Raw genomic sequence first — 25,144 nt, 5'->3', positions numbered from 1 at the left:
TTGACTTGCCTAGGGAATGAGGTTGATCTTCGTTTGTAATTTTCTTTACTTGTATAAGACTAGCAACTTGGCTTGCAATGGCTGCTTTTTTGTCCACAAAGCTATCTTCTTGGAAGTAGTAACCTTTAATGGCTACTTTGAGCTCTGCAACAGTTATTTCTTTTTTGAGTTGACCTTTTCATGCATTACCAAGTTGATTTGTGCTACCTCACTCATATCTCCAATGCCCTAGCCTTGTTGGCCAAGTATTCCATGCTTTTTTGACCTATTTGCCACTTAATTCCATGTGGTATGCCGTGTCATGGAAAAAAATTGAAGGCATTGCCACATAAGCCCAATCAAACCAGCTGAATCTTGGTCAAATTGGGGATCTCCAATGCCCTTTAGGAACAACATTTTTTGAGACATGGGTTTTGTTCCTCTCACTGAGTAGATAACTTTGGATGTAGTGCATGTCATAAATAGTGCAATACTCTACTTGTTCTGCCCCTTGAAAGTTGTGCACCCCTGTTGACTTCCTTTGATCAACCATATCTTGAGAATGCCTCAACCAAATGGGAAAATTCCATGTGGCATGTCATCTTGTCACTGAGCTCTACAATCTGACACCCTATTGAGTTTTTGAGTTCGGGACCACTTTGGATTGGGAAGTGTGAATGTGATATTCCCAGTTAGCATTATTTCTAAGTGAAATATCAACTTTGGTAAATTTTGTCTTCATTCATGTTTGCACTTTGGAAATGTGGGTTTAAAGGCCCCACATTGATTTTTGATTAAAAGCAAGCCCCAAACATTAGAGGAGGAGGAGAATATCGAGTTCCTTGTGGAGCGTGGGGGGCACATTTGGAGAATTGCGGCCCACATGAAGAATATGCTTGCCTTGGAGGGAAATTCGGCGGGAGGAAATCGAGGTGGGCCCACATGAGTACGTTGGAGGCATCTTGACAAAAAGGAAGGGAAGGCACTCTTTTGGTCATTCAATCATCTATTCAGAAATCTTGTCTTTGACATAGCACGCTTGAGCTGAAGCCAAGTATGCAAGTGTTGTTTAGCATACGAGTGTCTGTGAGCAGAGATCTGAACCCTTGCTTCGGTGGACTTCGAGTGCCAGCTCAAGGAGGGAGTTCATGAGGAGAAGATCAGGGCCATCCGGGATTGGCCAGAGCCCCGAAATGTGACAAAGTTGAGGGGATCTGTGCATATCTGCACTTACTACTGGAAGTTCGTAAAGGGCTTCTCTCAATTGGTAGCTCCCCTCACCAATTTGACGAAGAAGGGGGCTTTTGAGTGGACATCTACAACGTAGGAGGCTCTTGATCGCCTCAAACAGGTCATGAGCAGTTGTCCCATATTGGCACTTCCAGATTTCACCCAGCCCTGCGTGTTGGAGTGTGATGCATCCAGAGAGGGTATTGGCGCAGTTTTGATGCATGTAGGGCACCCCATAGCCTTTGAGAGCTGGAAGCTATTGCCCCATGAGAGGTTGTACTCTATTTATGACAAGGAGATGCTAGTCACCATGCATGTGGTAGCCAAGTTCAGACAGTACTTGGTGGGGAATTGGTTCAGGGTCAAGACCGACCACAACAGCCTTAAGTTTCTCTTGGAGCAGAAGCAGTTGTAGGAGAGGCAGCAAAAGTGGGCGCGTAAGCTCCAAGCGTACGACTTTGACATTGAATATGTCAAAGGGAAGCACAATGTGGTTGTAGATGCGTTGTCCAGGGGATCGATTGCCCTTTCGTTGATGAGCATGGCCTCGGATTGGAGGGCGCAGTTACTGGTGTACTCCAAGGATTGATTTGCATGTGAGGTCCTTGATGGGGCAGTGACAGATGACTGGTACAGTGTTATGAACAAGGTGATTTACTACAGAGACCGGATTTACTTGGTGCCTAACTGCTAGCTGAGGGAGAAGATTTTGTAGGTTGCCCATGACTCACCACTAGGCGAGAACTAGGGTTCCACAAATACTTATAGGACCATTAGGGAGCGTTTTGCATGGAGGGGCTTGAAGGAGATGACGTTCTGAGGCATGTCAGGGAGTGTGGCACATGCATGAGGAACAAGGGTGAGCAGTGACACCCTGTCGGGTTGCTACAACCTCTTCCTATCCCTGAGGGGAAATGGGGGAGTGTAACGATAGAATTCATTACTAGTTGGCGATAGTACAAGGCAAAGACTGCATTTACGTGGTGGTTGATCGACTGATGAAGTTTGCGCATTTCTTTGCCATCTCAGCTTGGTACTCGGCCTCACAAGTGGTCGAATTGTTTTTCAGGGAGATGTTTCGGCTACATGGTCTTCCGAAGACCATTGTCAGTGACTGAGATAGCAGGTTCATGGGGGGATTTTGGCAGGAGCTATTCTGACTGGTGGGCACTGAGCTCACTCCAAGCACTAGTTATCACCCTCAGACAAAGGGGCAAATGGAGATAGTTAACAAATGGCTGGAGGGTTCCTTGCATAACTATGTGACGGGCCATCAGCGAGCGTGGATACGGTGGTTACATTTGGGAGAGTATTGATACAACACCACATACCACATGTCCATAGGTATGTCCCCATTCCAAGCTCTATATGGTTACGACGCATTGTGTTTTCCTGACGTGATGTTTGGAGATAGTAAGGCCCCTAGGGCCAAGAATTGGATACAGGAGAGACAAGACATTTTACATGCTCTCAAGGACAACATGCAGACAACCCAGAACCAACAAAAACTTTATGTAGACAGGGGCAGAGTTGAGAGACAGTTTGAGGTGGGGGACTTGGTCTTCTTGAGGCTTCATCCGTACATGCAATCATCGCTCAAGCATAAGGGGGACGAGAATCTCAAGGCTCGTTTTTATGGGCCATACAAAGTCACTCACAAAGTTGGGGAGGTGGCATATGAGCTAGAGCTACCCTCGGGTAGTCAGGTGCACAACATTTTTCAGGTGTCTTGCCTGAAAAAGGCACTGGGACAACAGGTGACAGCAGCTGCAGAGCTACCTCCTACAGATGATGAGGGGCACTTAGTTCTGGAGCCGGAGGCTATTCTGGACACTCGGGAGAGGTGTTTGAGGAACAAGGTCATCAAAGAGTTCTTGATCAGATGGAGGAGCCTACTAGATTAGGATGCCACTTGGGAAGGGGAGAAAATACTTCAACATCCTTCATTACAGTTGCTTGAGGACAAGCAACGTTTTGGCAAGGAGGACTGTGATATTCCCACTTAGCATTATTGCTAAGTGAAATATCAATTTTGGTAAATTTTGTCTTCATTCATGTTTGCACTTGGAAATGTGGGTTAAAAGGCCCCACATTGATTTTTGATTAAAAGCAAGCCCCAAACATTAGAGGAGGAGGAGAATATTGAGCCCCTAGTGGAGCGTGGGGGCCACACTTGGAGAATTGTCGCCCACATGGAGAATATGCATGACTTGGAGGGAAATTTGGCGGGAGAAAATCGAGGTGGGGCCCACATGAGTACGTTGGAGGCATCTTGACAGAAAGGAAGGGAAGGCACTCTTTTGGTCATTCAATCATCTATTCAGAAATCTTATATTTGACATAACATGCTTGAGCTGAAGCCAAGTCTACAAGTGTTGTTTAGCACACGAGTGTTTCCAAGTGGAGATCTCAACCCTTGCTTTGGTGGACTTTGAGTGCCAATCCAAGGAGGGAGTTCCATCCTTTTCTGATTGTTCTAGCAGTGGTAGTGCGAGTTTGTAGGGAGGAGACACTAGCAACAACGCAGGGATTGCGCAGTGCTTGGAGGAGGCACACTTGGGAATTGAGGAGTGAAGGGAGTTTGGGCCTGAGATTTGAGGAGGAACTTGGGAGAGCCTTTGCTTGGATTTTGCAGCGATTTTTGGGGGCATTTGCAGCAAGATAGATAGGTGGGCCGAATTTCCCAGCAGCAGAGCCATAGAGCGAAAAGAGTGTTAGTTTTTGGTAGCATCGGAAGTGCTCTAGCCTTGAAAATTGGTGGAGAGGCTAAGGCACATGAATTCTAAAGAACCCAGAAACCGTTTGCTGAAATTCCACCCTGATTGTATTTTATTAAAATAATTAATATTTTTAATGGGGTTCCTAAGTCTAAACTTAGGGAAATTAAAATATTAATGGGTATTAATCAAAATAGGGGTGAGAAATATCTAGAAGGTGAATCAAGTCAACTTTTAATCTTAGCCGTTGATTAGAGACTTATTCTCGGTCGTTGAAGTCTCAACATGAAAAGTATAAGAAGGAGGCTTGGGGTTCATTTAGAAACACACAGAGAGATTGAGGAAATCGATTTTCTGAGGTGAGAAGTTCTTAGGAGGAAAATCTCTTGGGGAGATCTTGCAGCTGAGGGGTAGGGATAGTTCGGGAATACTAACAGAGAGGCGGAGAGAAGTTTGTGGAGGCAGCGCAGTAGCCAGGAGGACTGGCATTAGGCCAATCTGGGCCCACGTAGCCTTGACGCAGAGCTAGAAGGGCCAGTGCAGAGGAGAAAGTTGCCTTCCACACAGAAAGCCGGAATTGTCGGAATAGCCGGGAAAGCTGATGCAGTGGGAAGAAGAGTTGACGCAGGGCCTACGCAGGGCCAACATTGAAGTAGTCAGGCTTAGCCAGTCTTGCTGTCGGATCAGCTGGAATTTGCCGAGTGAAGTGAGGTAAAACTCACTCAGTTTTTTCGCTATTATATTTCTCTGTCACTAGTTTTCCAAGATGGCTACCGACATTTGTATTCAGAACTACTGCTTAATAATAGAAAACCCTCAAAGTTGCTGCACCGGTTTTCCCACATTGGGTTTTTCCGGGGACTACTTTTTCCAAAAATAATTGTGTCCTATGTATCTTGTTCTTTGCTCAATTTCCTTGTTTCATGAAAATCAAATTTAAGTAGTGTAGGTTGCGGAAGTAATTTGCTTAAGTATTTAGAAGAATAACTTGATGAATGTAATTAAAATCAAGTAGGTGAAGTTGATTCAGATTTGCTGCAGTAGGGGGTTCCTAGAGGATTAGGAATTTTCACATGGTATTAGAGCATTGGTTTTGGAATAGGGAAGAGCAAATCTAGTGCTGAGCAGAGAGGCCAAAAGCTGCACGTGGCAGTAATTTGAATCCCCTTGAAGGGATTGCGTAGTCCTTGTCGGGAAGTAGAGATTCAGAGGAAATCTCTCGCTGAAAGTTGACAGAGGTACGATTTCTAGTTCGTGAGTTTGTAGAGGCAGAGGGAATGACGTAGAGCCTCAACGCAGTGCTTGAAGGACGTAGTTTTTTGCTAGGACAGAAATCCGTTGGAAAAGAATGAAGACACATAGAAAGGGAATTTTCTCCTCAAAGAACTTTTTGCCGGAAAGTTCGAATTTCTCACTTGCTGGGCAGCGACTAGAGGAGTCAGTTTGACATTTGGGTGAGATGGCATCGCATGGGCTTAGAGATAAAGACGGGTTGGAAGGTGCTTCCAACTATGTCATATGGAAGACTAAAATCTTAGCTGTTCTGGAGGAGTATGATCTCGAAGCCTACGTAAAAAATGTTGTGGTTGTTCCCCTTGACAACGATCAAAAGAAGAAGTACAAGGCCGAGCAGGGGAAGGCGAAGAGGCTCATTTTCGATGGAGTTCGAGATTATGTGGTCTCACACTTGCAGGGCAAGGATACAACCCGAGAGATGTGGGAAGCCTTGTCTTCTTTGTATGAAGGCTCTTCCGAACAGCGGAAGATGTACCTAGAACAAAAGTTGTAGCAGACATTGATGCAAAAGGGAGAAGGAGTCAACTCCTATCTTCAACGTCTTCAGGATACCAGAGACCAGCTTGCTGCAGTGGGGTCCACTCCTCAGTCGACCACGATGGTGAGGATAGCCCTAAATGGAATCTCGGATGAATGGCAAGTCTTCGTCCAAAGCATATTGGGTAGGGAAAAACTACCTTCATGGGAGGAGATGTGGGCAACTTTTTAACATGAGGAATTAAGGAGGGACTTAGTTAAGGTCAACTTCAATGGCAGCAGTGGGAGTGGCATGAAGACCAAGTAGGAGGAGGAAAATGCAGCTCTAGCATCAAAGGGATAGCAAAAGCAGAAGCGGAAGGACATTTTGAAGGTGAAATGGGCCACTATGCATCCCAGTGTCCTTTGAAGAAAAAGGATAAGGATGAGAAATATGATCCTAAAGTTGCTTCAGCAAAGATTGACGAGGATGAGTTTGCCATGAGTGCTCACGCATCTCCAGGGAGATGGGGCGATATTGAGTTGTAGTCGGGAGAACTACATGTGGGTAGGATTCTTGAGGAGTCCACCTCTTGGATCAATTCCTTGCTATGGGAACCCAAAGATTCAACAGTAGCGAGATGGACTTAGTGTCAGATGATGCAGTGGATTCTTTGGAGGACAGATGCAGTAGACAGAGACCAGAGACTGATCAGCGCAGAGCAGGGTTGACAACAGCGCAGATGGCACAATGCACAAGTCAACAACAATGCAAAAGATTCAAAGGGTCAGAGACTAGAGCAGTCAGATTCCAACATTCATGGTATTATGCTGAACACAGTGAAGTTAAGCTAATTTTAGATGTTTTTCAGTTGCTTCTCTCAACAACTGAGTTGCAGTATGGATGCAGTGTTAGTAGTGACAGTGCTAGCAGCATAGCAGATGCAACATTTGAGAGGGAGCTTTAGTACAGATGCAACAGTGGCAGTGGCAGTGTCATGGGCAGCAGTACAGTAGCAGCAACAACACAGTGTTGGTGGCAGCAATAGTGCAGAAAGGAGGTGCTTCAAAGACAGCGCAATATGCAGTTGGACATTGTTGCTAGAGCACTTTCCTCGCTAAGAAGGAGTGTTAGTTTTTGGTAGCATCAGAAGTGCTCTAGCCTTGAAAATTGGTGGAGAGGCTAATGAACACGAGTTCTAAAGAACCCAGAAACAGTTTGGTGAAATTCCACCCGGATTGTATTTTATTAAAATAGTTAATATTTTTATGGGGTTCCTAAGTCTAAACTTAAGGAAATTAAAATATTAATGGGTATTAATCAAAATATGGGTGAGAATGATTCAGAAGACAGATCAAGTCAAGTTTTAATCTTAGCCATTGATTAGAGACTTAATTTCTGTCGTTGAAGTCTCAACAGGAAAAGTATAAGAAGGAGGCTTGGGGTTCATTTAGAAACACACAAAGATATTGGGGAAATCGATTTTCTGAGGTGAGAAGTTCTCAGGAGGAAAATCAATTGGGGAGATCTTGCAGTTGAGGGGCAGGCATAGTTCGAGAATACTGACAGAGAGGCAGAGAGAAGCTTGTGGAGACAACATAGTACCCTGACGCTGAGCCAATTTGCGCCCACACAGCCTTGACACAGAGCCAGAAGGGCCAACGCAGAGGAGAAAGATGCCTTCCACGCAGAAAGCCGGAACTGCCGGCAAAACTGTCGGAACAGCCGGGAAAGCTAACACAGTGGGCAGAAGAGCTAATGCAGGGCTGACGCAGAGTTTGAAAGGTTGATGTAGGGCCTACGTAGGGCTAGCGCAGAAGTAGCTGGGGTTAGCCAGTCTTGCTGCCGGTCAACCGGAATCTGGCAGGTGAAGTGAGGTTAAACTCACTCAGATTTTTCGCCATTGTATTTCTCTGTCACTAGTTTGCTAGGGGGGCTACCAGCATTTGTATTCATAACTACTTCTTAATAATAGAAAACCCTCAGAGTTGCTGCACCGGTTTTCTTGCATTGGGTTTTTCCACGGACTATTTTGTCCAAAAATAACTGTTTCCTATGTATCTTGTTCTTTGCTCAGTTTCCTTGTTTCATGCAAATCAAATTTAAGTAGTGTACGCTGCAGAAGTAATTTGCTTCAGTATTCAGAAGAATAACTTCATGAATGTAATTAAAATCAAGTAGGTGAAGTAGATGTAGATTTGCTGCAGTAGGGGTTCCTAGAGGATTAAGAATTTTGACAAAGAGGGCCAAAATTCCATGGTTAGCCATAGCCCAATTCCTTCGTGGGTTATTTTGGGTATTTGGTGGAGAGTTCGGAGTTAATTTCCCGGAATTTTCTGAGCACCAGAGGAGGACCTAGCAGCAGATCTTCTCATCCATTAGAGTATTTCTGGGCAGTTCACTGTAGAGCTAGAAGATAGAGTAGCAGCGTACCTGAGGGGGATTTCTTATTGTTCATTTGGGCTTAGCTAGCTTGCCTTGAGCAAGCCCAGGTGCACTGTTTCCAGTACCTAATTGTACTCTCTTCAGATTATAATAAAATGGCTTAGTAGAGCAGTTTTTGGTGCATTTTTGTGATATGATTCCTGTGTTTAATTTTTGTGGCTTTTTTTCTATGTTTGCTTCGCTATTTACTGTAAAAGTTCCCTAGGAATATTATGGTGGAAATGTTGCTGACTGGGAGATTGCCATGTCTGAGAAACATCTGAGATATATGACATCAAAGCCAAGGCCACATACATACTCTATAGTCATAACCACGTGGAATGAGATAGGTGCACCCCATGAGGGCTGGATTGGTCCGTGCACCGGTGATCACCCCTCATAAAACCATCTGTTCATATAAGCCCATCAAAGGCCCATCAATCCTTATAGGATGAAGAGAACCCGGGATGAACTGAAAAGGACTGGCCATGGTCTGACCAAGCCAAGACTGACTCAATATGAGACAAGGTTTAGGATGCCTATAGGGGCTCACATGGATTTTGACTTGTGTCTTTGGGCTTACAATGGTATTTAAGAATGCTCCAATGACTATATAGGTACCCCTGCTGAAAGAGGGGTAACTCTGCCCATACCAAAACTGCATATATACTCATGGTCTTAAAGACTGAAACCAATCATTCCCAAGGAAAAAGGCTTGGAACTGATCTTTCATATAAAACAACATGAAATTATTAATGAAAGTACTCAATTAAATGAAGAACAACATATATCCACTGATATACAAACTCTTTTAGCTATCCACTGATATCCAAACTCTTTAACCTCTTGGATTCTGGATGGAAGCCTGTTTGATCTATGATGAGTCAACTGATATACAAGAAAACATTCCCTTGTAACCTTCCTTTGTTCATATGATCAGATTTTCCCTGAAAATGCTTTCTTTTATGAACAATTATGGACAGATCTCCTTTCAAGTGTTAAAGTGCATAAAAATGCTACAGGCCTGCAATTATACTTTTTGGGATGTCCTGGCTGCCCAATACCTTAAGGGTTTGTGGTGTGTAGATATAATTCTTTATGTGCAAACTGACTTCATTTCTTTCTGGACAATCCACTTCTGTAGCTATAATAATACTCCTGGACAGTGTGCCTAAGCTGCTAACATGCCTCTTCAAAAACCATTAGATATGGATGAGGTATCAATGTGCTGTAAAACTTTATCAATTCCTCCTTGAAAACTTCCTTTTAGGGACAGAACACACAATCTCATCTACAGAGTACTCTGAGATGACAGTTCGGCCAAGAAACCAAATTCAAATTGATGCTTCATAGGTTATTTTATGCTACAGATATACAATTTCCCATTTGTTTGCATATGTGACACGAAACTAATGAGAAAAAGTGGAGTATTCCTCATGATCACGCCATATTAAGTCCAGAACCTTAGGGTGATCTTGAATATGCCAAAGGAGGTCAGTTCTCTACGTAATTTGTTGGCAGTTTCATCAAAGTTTGTTACCAGAGCACAATAGATACTTCAATAATCAGGGTTCTCTATGAAGTTGTTTGTCTATAGTATTACACATCATTTTAAGAAAAAAAAGACGTGATGTTTAGGGGCACTCCTTCTTGAGAACTGTATTCCATGATATCAATAATTATATCTTAACCAACCCTCCATAATGAAAGAGCCCTACCATGATACAAGGAACTAGCAAGCTGATCAATATGGATAACCATCAACATATCATCTATAGGAGCTTGTCACTAAGCATTAAATATAGCCATCTAAGCATCAACCAAGGCAGTCAAGTATCTAGCATCTTCTCCAATGTTACAAGTAGAAAAAATAGAAGCATCGATCATGAAAACTACCCATGTGTGATGAATATCACAGTTGTTAACCCTTATGGAATAAAGGGCTGACAAGGACCATGTAGAACATCCCCTCCTAGTGAAACCAACATCATTTATCAAGACAAGAAGTCAGTAGGGAACATCAACAACATCATGTAACGTGTTCCTCCTAACATCATCATCCAACCCCTTGGGTGGCTAGAACCATTATTCTTATCCACGACAAACATATATACCAAACCACTATAAAGAGGTAGTGCGCTCCACATCCATCATAAGTGCAACCAAGGGGTGATCAAAAGGGTAAACACATGTGAAAAGAACACCAAGCAGCAAGAACAATCATATAGCCAAGAAGAAGTGAGACTACCCCAAACCAAAGATTTCCATCAAATGATCCCAAGGCCTTGAAGATGAATCCCTCCAAGTCGGTCTGAAAGCTCCAAGCAGCCAGTAGCAAATCTCCACAAATGTGATGAAAATTACAATGTGTAATCTCATATATCATGAGGTGTAACACTTCTCAATTAGTATAAATTGAGATTTGGTTACTTGATTGAATTTTAATTAAACTCCTTTAGTCAAATATGCTCAACCAGCTTATGTACGTTACAGTGCTGTCAAAGGGAACACCCTTGACTTTAACCCCATATACTACAATAGTTCATCTGTATCTTTGAAGATGTCACTAAGTTTTGGAGCTTACACAGCTCTGCAATGTTTCTTCTTGAATTTCCTTTCTCAGGGTTTAACACTACAAGTCTGAGCAAAGTTCAAGAGTGGTGGGTGGTTATAAACAAGACTAAGCGAATTCAAGTACTGAATCGGCGGAGATATAATTGCTCCTTCTTTTAATATCAAGAATGCGTAACTGTTGCTTTATTATTCTTCTCATCCTTAAGTGACAATTTGCTGGGATCTGAGATAATTTGTTCCTAGTAAAGTCTTTTGTTGGAGACAGTGAGCTAAATGCATTGGATGTTGACATATTCCACTGAGCCTCACCTAACTTATGATTTGGTTGATAAGTACATAGCTCATCAACTTTATTGTTGGCTTGCAGGATGGAAGGATAATGAAGTGGGTTCATTCAGCTGCAAATAGCTTAGGTTATGCTCGAGCTGATCTTTGGTCTCCTGGTCTTGCTGTAGAAGGTTCCTTCCCTTTTGGGCCTTCCTCTTTATTTGACAAGTTATCTGTTAAAGTACCAGAAAATAATGCAGTCGTAATGAGGGTACCAGGGACCCTAGCAGCTTTGCCGATGATTACGAGAGACCATGATGCTACATTGTCTGTTGATCTTGATGGCACAATTATGGTCGCAGGATCCAATCAAACAAGAGGTAAGGCCTACTTCAAATATTTCTTTGAATATTTGTTAGATTCCTTCTAGCAATTTAGTAAGACAAATTAACTGGAAATAGATGGAATGCAACCATAAAATATCCTGCTGTCATGAAACCCATATGTTTTTGATGCCTTGTGTAGGTCGAAGGAGAGCCAATGTTGATATGATACTGGACAAAGTCATGTCAGCCAAAGAGTTGACAGGGGTAATGAGTAGACTTATCTCTTTCCTTTTACATTTTTCTTTCTTTAAGTAGACATAGAAGCTTTATAAAAGTTCACTGCTCATATAAAAGGTTCGAAATTTTTACTAGAAAAGATCCAGATAACACTTTTTTCCTTTAAGATTGGTCAGCCATACATGTCATTGTAAAGGGGTGGTTTGAATCTGATTTGGTAAAATAGGCGTCCTTTATTTGGATGGGCAGTATTGGGATCTATACACGTGGTCCGGGATGAATGTATTTTGCTTATTTTTATGCCTTTTGTATGATAGTACTTGGTAAATGTGTTTTGGATTGAGTGGCAGGAAAACTGGAATAAAGCAATAAGAATAGAAAACTTGTATGGCAGCAATTCTTGATGTTTGCAATTACACAGTAAATTTGAATATGCGATGATATATATATATATATATATATATATATATAATGAATTGATTGTTGAATGATTGATTTTTACAATGAGAAGACCTTGTTACCCACCAAAATAGGTGACCCTATAGGAGATTTTTTTTCTCCCACAATTCACATCCAACAGCCCTTGACAGCGACCACTAACTGATGACGACATGCCATTATATCTCTGCCACCTGCATCATTCATATAACTTCTCACCCATTTGGCAAGAGCACATGGACGAAGGTGGGCTTCTGATCAAAAGGTACTTTATTCATTTTGCAATTTGGTGCTTATGCTTCTTTGTATTTGGGCTTTTGATATGGATTATGGGGTGTGTTGACCATTGGAGTGGCACCTGAGGATTATCTGAAGACTCCATGCCCAAGGATGTACCAAAGGATGCTTGTACCATCAGTCATCATCATATTACTGGAGTTTTTCAACTCTACTTCTTCTTTTTATCATTTTCTGTTGTACCCAAATTCTACAAACCCTGCGGGGAAATGTAACAAGTGATACTAGTATGATGAGTTTTGAGTCATGTAACAGGCCTAGGTAGCTTGAGACCTTATCATCAAGTGAGTATTACTCTGAGAGGTTTTTTTACTTGGTTAATTATCATCTCCTTACCATAATTGAGTTTTTTCTTCCAATTATACCCCAAAGACAGAGTACGGCTTGATGGTGAGGCCTTGGGTGAGTCCTAGTGTCCAGTGTCAATGTATATTACAATATTAAATCACACAAAATTTTTTGTGGAATTTGGTTAGCTCTAGGGGGTCATTTTTTAATTTTTAAAATTTCTCGCAGGGTGGAAATTGCAATAAAATTTGTATATGAGATGTAATAAGTGTTTTCTAGAGAAGTTGTATGGGGTATGAGTAATAAAAATTGCACTTCTCACCTTCAACTTTCTACTATGACACACTTTGATGGGTTAAAAATGTGTTCTAGACCTTCAAAACCCACTTTTTCTAAGTTTAGTGGAAAAAGTGGCAATAAATTAAACCAAAAATAAATTAAATGGAGAGAAATAAATTGCTCCATGTGACAAAATGACATGGAAATGACTTGAAAATTATCCCAAGTCAAAGAGTTGAGTCAAGGGACATGTGGAGGATGATTGAGCACCTTACATCATAAATGCACCACTCCCACAAGAAAATCGAGTTTCTGGCATTTAATTGTGAAGCTGCTTATGTGGAAAATCGAACTTTTGGAGGAGTTAATTCACACAAAGGAATATTTGATGGATATTTTGATGGAGGATTTTGTAAAAAGTTATCTCACCTTAGCTTCACTTCTTCTACACTTGGCACATCCACTTGGGAATTACGTATTGCACTTGGAGGCCGACGCAGTTTAGGATGAGGATATACGTTGGGAACATTGGGATCATCATTTGAGGTGGCACTTTGTGGCTAGTTGGATGGGGAGTTAACTCCCACTCATTGCACACTTGGAGAATTCGGTTTGCTTGATGAAGATTGCTCATGCCACATATGGAATTCGATTTGGTGGAGGCTCTACACTTGGGCTCTTTCATCCCCACTTATAACTCGACTTTCTTTTCTTGGGATTTCCTCCATTGCCATTTGTCATGTGGACTCTACATTGGGATTTTCTCCCATTCTCTTATATAATTGATCCTTGGGCTCTCATATTGTAATTTGGAATATGAGCTATTGTGTTGAAGGATACTCTACTAGATTGTACTCTCTTTGCAATTAATACAAAATACTTTGAGGTTACATTTGAGGGGTTCTCCTTGTGTATGGTAACTTCTTGATATTCTTGCTCTTATATTCTATTTGTTTCATTATGTTATTATTTCTATTATGCTTTTCAAGTTATGTTGATGTGTAGTTATCTCACATTAGCATAAGGATTATTTAGTTGCTCTAGATAGAGAAATGTTTTAGTTGATGTCAAATATATCTTTAAAATTTTCTTTTCATTTCATTTGATTAAGCCCATGTGGATCTAATTTGTTCATGTGAACATGTGTAGAAATCTTTCTTTGATCAAGCTTCAAGCGTGAGGGGAAGTTCTCGAGCGAACCAATCCACTCTTGAAAGTGCTCAAGGAGAACCCACATTTGTGAATTGCCAAAGTCTTATCCTTCGAATTTGTCTTGCAGAGATTTCTTTTGGGATTTGGTCTCATATCTCTTGCTTCATAATTCAATATTTATTTCTCAAATATTGTGCTTCACTTGCTAATATCTTGTTATTTTAGAGCTAAATCTTGGCTAGGAAAAAATGAGAGTTTATTCATACACTTTAGCTTATCCTTTGTAGATTATATTGTACACATACATTTGTAATTTTATTGAGTAATTTCATAGCTAACACTTGGTTTGTCTTGCAGCCCTCTCTAACTTGTTTCTTGTGACAACTTGCGAGATTTATCATTTGAAACTATTAACAAGTTGTGTGTAGGACCTTGGGCTCTCAATTCAAGACTAATTTTCTCTCTTGGCCGTGGGCATTCAAGGCTCTCTTTAGCAGAACCAAGTTCCATTTTGGGGCTGCACTTCTCTCTCTTGGCTGTGGGCTCAAGGAGGCTTAGCCTATCTTTTCTTCTTGCCAAAAATCCGTTTTTTCTTGTACCTAAAGCGAGCCCTTTGAAATTTCATATTTCAAGGCCCTTCTTTGGCTTGATTTGCAACAGTGATTCATCAAGGAAAAGTCTATGGTCTAAAGACTTCATTGTAAAGGATATTCCTTGTGTTTGGAGGAGGCTTTCATGGGCCCTTGTCCTTTGTAATTTAATTAAAAAAAATTGATTTTTGGGAGCGTGGATTTTACCTGTTGACATCCTGACCTCTCCACTTTGGGAGAGAACTTGTGGTTGGTTTGATTTGTTGATTCTAACTTCTCTTCTCATTTACATGCATGCTTCAATTTGCTAATTAACACAACCATACATCTCACTTAATTTGCTAAAGTTCACTACAATTTGCTTGCCATTTACATTGATTGCTACAAGTCACAAGTTACATTTTATTTCATAGCAATTCATTTTTTATGCAAACATCTCTTTAAATTGATACATTTTAGCTTGGGTATTGTCTAAAGTTCACTTATGCTTCACTATTGTGCAACAATTTCACATCTTAAGTTTTGATGCATTGTGTATTTGGGCAATTTCACTTTCCAAAGCAACCATTTATTTTATGTCAAGCTAATCTCTCAAGTTAAATTTCTTTCTTTTGCAAAGCTATTTTGAGTACAATCTTGAGTTTTTTTTTCACAAGCATTGCCATTTATTTTACATGCAAATCAATTGCTCATAAGTTTCAAGTTTGCTTTTAGTGTATCATTAATTTATCACAAGTCAAATCAAATACTTTCACTTCACAATTTTACATGTTATAAAGCTTATGCAATCTTGTGTTTAAATCATCTCCATCTTTTACATAGCACTTGCAAATTTACTTACATATCATAGTAGGCATCTTAACTTAGTTGCACATTTAAAATCAACCTCCAAGCATAAGCTTGGTTGATAGAAGTTATAGAGAAAAAAACTTTTCTGAAAAGTTCTTCTATTTGGTACGAAGTACAGTAAAAGCATTGTGACCCTGCAGTTATGAAGGTGGCTTGTCCCATTGTAGGAACGAAGGCACACACTGACTCGTAAGACTCAGGGGACAAGTATCGTTAATGATATCACCGTGTCCTCGCCCCCTCTTTTTTATAGTTGTGAAAATTCAATTACCCGCATCACCACTGCAGCAACTGATTAAGTTCCTTCTATTTATTAATTACTAAACAAATTATTTATTGTTTCCCACTGTAAACACCGAAACTAATACACTGTAGTCTTCACCAATTAAATTATATAAGCGAAAAAATAAACTTAGCAAGAAAGAAATACACAACACATTACACCGTTGTTTTTGGACAAAAGTCCTTGGAAAAACCTAATGCGGGAAAACCGGTGCAGTAGTTGAGGGTTTGTATTATTAAGCAATAGTTTTTTTGAATACAATCTCTGGATGCCTTGCTGGCTATCCAGTATAGAGAATATCACTGATAGAAGATTAGTGAGAAATATCTCACACTATCACTGGTGATCTTGACTGATCTAGCCACAGAATGGCTAGTCCCTTGTTGCCTCTGCGCTGCCTTTGTGCAGTCACTGCGTAGGCCCAATGTCCCAACTCCTAGGTACTGCGTCACTCCCTCTACTGCTCGATTTGCCTCTCTAAGACTTCGATTATGTCCTCCTGGTCTCACACCACGACTTCCGACTTCAGAAATCGATCTCACCAGCAAAAATACAGATCTCCTTAAGGCTTTGCACTGCCTCTGCGTCAGCCTATGCTAGCCGGCATAGCCTCTCCCAAATCTCTCTCTGCCTCCTCAACTAAGTATTCCTGGATCAAAAGAAATCTCCAACCGGAACTATCCCTGCCCCTCTGCAAGAAATCACTTCGAATCTCTATGGCAATTGCTGCGTTGCTCACTTCAGAAATTCGATCTCTGATCTCCCACTTGATTTGTCTTCCAAATGCCAATTAAGCCTCCTCTTATAATCCTTTTGTTGAGAACCAATTGTGAAAAGTCTATCACTGCAATATCTGATTTACTTTGCCTGCTTATTTTCAATAAGTTATTTATGAAATTCCTTTAATAAACATTAAAATAAATTATGTTGTAGATATCACACCGTAATACAAAACAAACACATGCACAAGAATAAATACATCGACACAGATATTTTGGACAAGAGTCCCTGGAAAAACCCAATGTGCGAAAACCGGTGAAGCAAGGGAGGATTTTATTATTTAGCAATTCTTCAGTACAACAGGGTGCCAAACTGGCTTACCCAACAGAGAGAAAAATTCTCCAGCACTTCTCCTAGTCCTAGTGTCAACTAGGCTGACCTCTGCGTAGCTCCCAGACACACTGCGTTAGCCCCTGCTTGACTGCGTCGGCCCTGGGCCTCTCTGCGTCACCCATGCAGGCCCTTTAGTGATTGCCCAGTCTCCTGCTGCCTCTGCGTTGGTCTTCTGTTGCTGATCATGACTCTCTGTTCTGTACTTGCGGCGTCCTGCTGCTCTCCAAACCACTAGTTCGAATTTCTCAGCTAACCCCGTTCCAGAAATCGAACTGACTGGTCTCCCTTAGTATGTCTTCCAACTGACTCTCAAGCCTCCTCTTATACTTTTCTCGTTGGTCCTTCAACGGCAAGATTAAATCTCTAATCAACGATTAAGATTAGGTTTGGCTTGATCCATGACTTTTGGAACCTTCTAATCCAGTTTTATATTAATACTCATTAATATTTTATTTTTCCTAAGTTTAGACTTAGGAACTCCATTAAAAGTATTAATTATTTTAATATCTTCCAAACTAGTTAGAATCGACCCAAACCATTTCTAGGTCTTGGAGATCTCATGTGCTTTAGCCTCTCTATCAATTTTCATGGCTAGAGCACATCCAATGCTACCCCAAATAAACACCAATAGCCCAGATTAGATCCTAATCAATGGCTCAGATCATTTTGGCTTGATCCTCGTCGTCTTCTAAAAGTTTCACCCACAGTTAGATTAATACCCTTTAATTATTTTAATTTCCTAAGTTCAGACTTAGGCACCCATTAAAAATAATTAATTATTTTAATAAAACTGTCTCCAGGTGGAATTTGCCAAAATGATTTCTGGGTATTGTGGAATACATGTGTCCTAGCCTCCCTGCAAATTTTGAGGCTAAGAGCACATCTGATGCTACCAGAAATAAACAACAGTCACCCCAAGTTTTACCCTTTGGTAAGAGCTCAAAAGGAGAACTTCTCATCTAGGTTAGGCATTTTAGATTAAAAGTAAGCAAGAAAATTGCATCCAAATCTAGTGTAGGTGCGTTTCATATTAACACATCTCATGGTTTTACTTGCAATTGGTCATTTTACTTGTCATTGCTGTATTGAATACTTTGTTTTTGGCAAACATTATTTCATCTATAGTTTGCAAGTAGAATACTAATTGTTTTCCTTTTGCAAGATATCCTTGTATGCTTTGATTTAGCAATTGATCATATATCTTGGAAGCATCCTTGAATCTTGTATTGATTATTGTGCTAACATTTTCTTGCTTCACTTTCATGATTACTTGTGCTCCCATTTGAAAGCATTTCATTTATTTTAAGAGAAATACTTTAGAAAGCACTGGTTTTTCATATGCTTATGCTTATCTCATGTGTTGATGGTTGTTAATGGTTATTTCATTTCATATTTCTCACATCATATTTGCTTGTAATCTTAAAAAGTAATCCATTTCACTCTAACATTCTCCTAGAAACCTCACATCTTTAACTTAGTTTTCCTTTAGGGACCACCCCCCATAGCTAGCCTAGGAGATAGCTTAAACAGAGAGAGTTGGGAATAGGTGACAACCCCTTCTCTTAGTTCCTTGCCACCAACCACACCTTGTGGGGTTAAATGATTTTCTCACTAACTGTAGGTAGGTGTAGGCGGTAGGGTCAACATCTTTTGGCGCCGTTGCCGGGGACAAGTCTTCTTGTACTTGGGAAATCAACTAACTTTTGGTTTTAGCATATTGAAATTTAGGATTAGATTCTTGCTCATGTGGCGACTCTAGTGAATTCAAATTTTGCAAGCGTTTCTACTAGGAGAAATTCAAGTGGTCTAATTAGCCCCTCTCTTGAGCCTGAAAGGCTTTTTAGAGAGAGGTTAAATAGACTATCTCATAGTAGAAGTCTTGCTAATCTTGGGCAACAGACTATTTGTGATATTCATTTGGTTTTTCAAGAACAAGTAGAGCCTAGGATCATGAATGATCTTTTTGTTCCTTGTGATTTTACTAACATAAATGGTTATCCTCACAATATCCCTGACAAGGCTATTGAAAAGTTGCCTTCCTTTCAAGGTAACAATTCCATTAGTGCTACATCGCATGTGAAGAACTTCAATGTTTGCATTTTTAAATGGTGTAACACTGCGACGAAGAGGATGTAAAGATGAGACTTTTTGTTCTCTCTTTAGAAGAGGATGCTCTTGATTGGCTCACTGAGCAACCTGCTAACTCATATAACTCCTTACAAGCCATAATAAATGCTTTTTTGAAAAGTTTGGAGAGAAAAAAGAAAATATGTACTTGATCAATGCCATTAGCAACATGAAGAAAAATGAGAATGAAACCATGGAGGAGTTTAACAAGAGATTTAATGATTTGGTAAAAAACATGCTTGCTACTGTTAAACCTCCTAATGAATTTCTCTTATGCTCATATTTGGATGCTTTTGGTGTTGACACTGCTTATGAGTTGAGGAGGAAGGAGCCTACAAATTTGGGTGTAGCTCAAACTGAAGCCTTGAAGATGCAAAGGACTAGAAAGCAATAAGGAAAATCTGAAATTCCTAGTTTCAATAGAGGGCCATCAAAATCTAATGATTCCAAAGGCAAGGCCAAGGAAGAGACTACACATGATCCTATAAAATAATTGACCCAACTCATTAAGAGTATGGAGGTAAATCACGCTAGTCAAATGAGAGCCATCCAAAATAGATTGGGAGCCATGGAAAGAAATCAAGCTAGGAGATTCCAAAATCGAGGTAATGATAGATGGCAAAAGAGGGGACCTCCTAATGAGCATAGGCCACCAAATCCACTTGAGTCTACCAACTTAGTTGATAATTCAATGCCTTATTGTAGACCTTGTGATGAACTACATAGTTTTAAAAACCGGAACCAGTGACCGGACCGATCCACCTAATAAACCGGGTTTCAAACTGGAACTGGTCAAACTGGGACTGGTCAGATCTCAATGAACCGGTTTTTAAAAGAATACAATAAATAATTAATTTTTAATGAAAAAAATATTTTTAAGATTTAAAACTGTGATTCCAAGCACTGTGTACAATACATCTTATCGAAAAAATACATAAGCAATGAGGCTCTAAATGGCCTATAAAATCCCAAAACAATGCTACAAGCTATGAGGCCATTGGCCTACTACAAGACTACAAGTCTAGACTCTAGAGTCTACACATGATCAATCATCAAATTCATCACCACTACTAGACACATGATCATCATCATCAGCAGGAGCTACATAGACATCATCTGGTTCAGAGTCTGAGGATGCCTCAGCCTCATCTGCAACCTCAGTAGCACTGCCACCAATAACAATAGAAGTGGACCTAATGGAAGCATGAGTTGGTCGAGCTGCACGACTAGTGCCTTCCATTGGTTGTTTGCCTTTCCTTGATGCGGCTACTGATCCTGGTTCTGATGGCACCACCAAATCTGCTTCATCCCCCGCTAATGCCATGTCAATATCAAAATCAACATCAAACACAGGATCTTTAGTCTCCTCCACCCATTCTGATGTTGGATCAATATCGTCCAACACAATGGGATCTAGATCAGGTGTTTTGTTCATCATTTGGTTCCTCCTTAGTTGAAGGTTGTATTGCACGAAGACAAGATCATTTAACCGTTTTTGTTCCAAACGGTTTCTCTTCTTCGTGTGTATGCGCTAAAAAACAAACCAATTGCGCTCACAACCTGAAGCACTACAAGTTTGGTGGAGGACTCTAATTGCAAACTTTTGCAATTGAGGACATTGGTCACCAAATGACTCCCACCAATTTGCTACAAAGAAAAAGACATTAATTAGTAACTTAGTTCATTTCATTACTTATTTACAAATTACAAGTATTTATAGATAATTTGAATTGTAAATTTGTAAACAATTTAACTTGAAAAGAAAAACAAATTGGAAATTGGAATTGCTTACCTGGTTGATCCACATCTCTTGCCATCTTTGCCAAAGGTACCAGCTGTCTTATTGGAAAGAGTATGTTGTCTATGTATTTCCAATTGGTCTACATGGATAGGGACCATGCGCTCCAAGCAATCAATCAATTCAGCTCTGACCTCCCCATCTTGCAAATCTCCTAGCTAAGCTTTATAATGATACTTTGGGTTCAAAAAATACCCAACTGCATGTATAGGATGATGGAGTTGATTGTTCCATCTGCTATCAATGATCTCCCATATACAACCATATTTAGCTAACCTGTCCTTGTAAGCTACCCATATATGCTCCTTTTCCTGATCCATAGCCTCATAAATGTAGCCCATGGCCATTTTTTCCCCATCCACCATCCTTAACACCTTAACAAGGGGCTCGGTAATTTTCAGAAGCTCTGCAAACTTTTTCCAAAAATAATTGTCAAACACTTTCTTTTTGGTATCTTTGCCATATTGTCTGCGAGCCCACCGAGATTCAGTCATATCATTGGAAGAGAACATTTTTTGCTGGTTTTTTTGTTGAGCATTGAGACATTGCAACGTGAGGAAGTGAGTTGCAAATCTCGTAATTGCAGGCCTAACAAGCTCTTTGCCCCTAGTGTTTTTCATCATTAGGCTCAATACCCATGAGTGGTTGTAAATGTATTTGTAATGCACTTGGCATGCTATACAGTGTTTTTTACCCACTCCACTTTGCCTATGTCCTCAAGCATGAGGTGTATGCAATGTGCAACACATGGAGACCAACATATGGTCCTATATTTGGACTCAAGCATATTTCCAGCAAGAACATAGTTTGAGGCATTATTGGTGATGACCTGCACAATAGTCTTCTCTCCTACTCCCTGAATAATGTCATCCAAAAGCTAAAATAGAAGGGTTCCATCCTTCACCTTATCAGATGCATCAACTGATCTCAAAAACATGGTTCCTTGAGGGCAAGAAATAAGGAAGTTAATGATAGTGTGGTTCTTTCCATTGGTCCATCCATTTGACATGATGGAACCTGTTTTGAGCCATGAATCTCTATACTCAGCCAAATACTCATCAATGGAAGAAATCTCTTTTTGCAAAAGATCTCCCCTCAAGTCATGCATATTAGGGCGTTTGAAATCCTTTTCTGTAGCTATAACAAAGCCCCACATAGCTTGGTAATAAGGTGAGCAAGCAACATTAAATGGGATATCTGCATCATACCACCATCTAACAATGTATTGATAAAAAGTTTCTTTGCATTGTTTTTTCCAATGTTGATCCAAAGTGGGTTGATGACTTGGTAGGAGGAAGTGGGATTAGAAGAGACAATATTGGCAGAGGATGAGAAATAACTTTGGATGTTTGTTCTCTTTCTTCCTTTTGATTGTTGGCTAAAAGAAGGAGGAACATAGTGAAAGGGGTCAATGGTGAAAGGGATAGAAAAGGAGTCTTGAATCTTATAATCATCATACCCCCACTCTCTTTCATGGTTTCTAATAATTCCCTCTTCCTTGCAATGTCATATTGGATGACTTTCTCCCTAGCCTTATTCTACTCAAACTTTTCAAACTTGGAAAGGTATTCTTGTTAATTTTAGGTATGTTCTATGCTTAGAGCAATTTATTTCAATTTTAACAGTTAGCTCAATATATTTTCATATTAGCAATCACATCAGCATAATAGTAAATTGCAGATAGAACATAAACATAAATCGCAGAAGACAAGCCAAGACAAGAGGACACAAGATGTGGCGCTACCTAGGGACAAACCCCAATGTGGGGAAACCCTTGATCAATTCTTCTTATATATTCTTCAATAGTTCAGTAGAGAGAGAGAGAGATAGTACATTTATAACAGAAGTCAACACTTTGACTTATCTAAATAAGAGCATAGATCATCTTTGAGAAGATGATACATGAGGTAGCTGAACTCAGTTGAAGACATGCTGCTTCAACTGATTCTCCACAGTGACTCCATCACCTATCATTGTGCTGCACCTCACTATGCTGCACCATGTTGCACCCGTCGTCACTATGTTGCATCTCATCATGCTTCATTAATCATGACTGTACCCATCACTGTACTGCGACACTATGTTGAGCTCTTCATTGCACTATGCCCAAATGCATGCTGCGATACCTCATCATCCTGCTGCTGTAATACCTCATCATCTTGGTGCTGCAATACATTCTTGCTATTGCTATATGTCCATCATTACCATGCTGTCCCATTGCTGCACCAATGTCTAGCAACACTGATCTACACCATCCTCATGCATTGCTGCTCCTATGTGAACTATGCTGCATTGTACAACATGCTATGCATTGCTGCTCCTATGTTCACTATGTTGCACTGTACAACATGTACTCACACTGTACATCATGTACCCATGACTGCTCAACAAATTGATCCAAAACAGGCCAAATCTTTGACCCAACACATGACACAACCGCTGCTCCAAGTTTGCTGTACTGCTGTCCCTGGTTAGGGCACATGCATGTTGAAACAACCCTTAAATACCTACACAAACAGTCTCCCTTTTGTTGCGGCCTAGACTTGAAGAGGTGCTGGCACCCTTCACTGCTGTCTTGGGCATAGATAGCCCCTAAACAGCTCCACGCTTTGTTCCAAAGAGAGTTAGGACCTACAGCCCACCTACAGCACAATACGCTGCCCTTCCTTCAAGGATTCTGCACCCAAGACACCTCCACACAGGTTGAACCAACCTCTCCTTGCCTCGGTCCTCTAGGGCGCTGTCTCGGCCTCCTCTCACAAGAATTCGGCCCTTAAACGTACCCTAGAAACAACCCTAAAACACCACGTTATTCTGTCCCTCTTTGCTGTGGCTAAAACAGAGAATGTTTAGGGTGGCTATATCATGAACAATGTTTAGGGTCAGCTTTGATATGGACAACGTATAGACTTGTGTCCACCATAAGAGTTGCCCTCCATGTAGGATACCATATAAGGTCGTAGAGCCTTCTCTTAATTGCTTGCATCTAGATCTAGGGCATGCCTTCTCCATGACAGCGTTGAGCTAGGGCATCCTCTCCTTAGGGTTGCGTAGTTTCTTAGGATTTCTTCCTCCCACCAAAAGCCCAAAGACAAGTGGGGAGGAAGAGATCACAAGAAGTGTGTGTTCAAATGACTATCAAGTCACCTCCTTTTATAGTAAAACGTTGAGCACATGTGGGGGTTATTTGGTTGCTAGCTGACCTTGACGAATTATCCCATAACACAAATAAATTCATATCTCCATGAATACTTATCGGAATCGAATGATCTTTAGACCAATCCTACACCTCTCGACGAGAGGGATCCAAGAAAAATATCCGCTGCCATTAATAAGATGTCCCACATGGAGTTTGGCCTTAGTTTCCAATTTTAACACTCCCTCTCAACTAGGGAGAACTCCATCTGCTAATCGATTTGCCAGATTGTACTATCTTGTCCATCAGTGCCCTGTACTTCTCTGCTATGCTAAACCATGAAGAAGAAGAATTGATCGAGAATGTCTCATACCATTCTCTACAGAATTGATCGAGAATGTCTCATACCATTCTCTACTGACCCGAAGTCAGTCCCATATGAAGAGAGTGTGTCATACCACTCTTATTGATCCCAGATCAATTCCAAAAGAGAGTGAGTTATATCACTCTTACTGACCCGAAGTCAGTTTCATTGATCCTAGATCAATATCACAAGAGTGTCTCAAACCACTCATATTGACCCGAAGTCAATTTCATTGATCCCAGACCAATATCAAGAGGGTGTCTCAAACCGCTCATACTGATCCCAGATCAGCTCCAAGAGAGAGTGAGCTATATCACTCTTATTGACCTGAAGTCAGTTCCAATTGATCCCAGATCAGTTCCAAAAGAGAGTGAGTTATATCACTCTTACTGACCCGAAGTCAGTTTCATTGATCCTAGATCAATATCACAAGAGAGTTTCTCAAACCACTCATACTGACCCGAAGTCAGTTTCATTGATCCCAGACCAATATCAAGAGGGTGTCTCAAACCACTCATACTGATCCCAAATCAACTCCAAGAGAGAGTGAGCTATATCACTTTTACTGACCTGAAGTCAGTTACAATTGATCCCAGATCAATGTCGGTCATCCTAGCATAGGGAGTACGGTAGATACACGATGCGGCCATTAATACTACTATGGTCCCTAACCCCATTTCCCTACTCATTGGCCAAATGAGATGTAATTCCCATGAGTCTCAGACTGCATGGGTAAGATGCCTCAACAGGAGAATCACTCATCCTGTCCATAAGTCGCCACGGGGTATCACAGGGGAAGGCTGAACCATTCACCCTATACACAGTGCACCATTAGGGGAGGGTGAGTCACCCTATGGTCGCTTGTTGCTCCAAGAAGTACCCCAAGCCCCCCGGAGCTCCTAGAGCTCAATGCATGCATCATA

At 40.8% G+C, this 25,144-nt stretch overlaps 1 protein-coding gene across 2 annotated transcripts in view; it reads left to right on the top strand.

The window, feature by feature from the left end:
- Positions 1-25,144, top strand: part of LOC149202209 (uncharacterized) — a 511,066-nt gene that overhangs the window by 186,288 nt on the left and 299,634 nt on the right. For both annotated transcript variants that reach the window (XM_089403126.1, XM_089403125.1), the window contains exons 6-7: positions 11,045-11,324; positions 11,470-11,534. In XM_089403126.1, the coding sequence (XP_089259252.1) occupies positions 11,045-11,324; positions 11,470-11,534 (345 nt within the window). The remainder of the gene's footprint in view (positions 1-11,044; positions 11,325-11,469; positions 11,535-25,144) is intronic.

The sequence above is a fragment of the Pinus tabuliformis genome, chromosome 2_1 (genome assembly GCF_031772625.1).
Source record: "Pinus tabuliformis cultivar Carrire ecotype Pingquan chromosome 2_1, CPIR1, whole genome shotgun sequence".
NCBI classification, from domain to species: Eukaryota; Viridiplantae; Streptophyta; class Pinopsida; order Pinales; family Pinaceae; genus Pinus; species Pinus tabuliformis.
The sequence above is the reverse complement of the archived record's forward strand: the minus strand, read 5'-3'. Positions and strand labels throughout refer to the sequence as shown.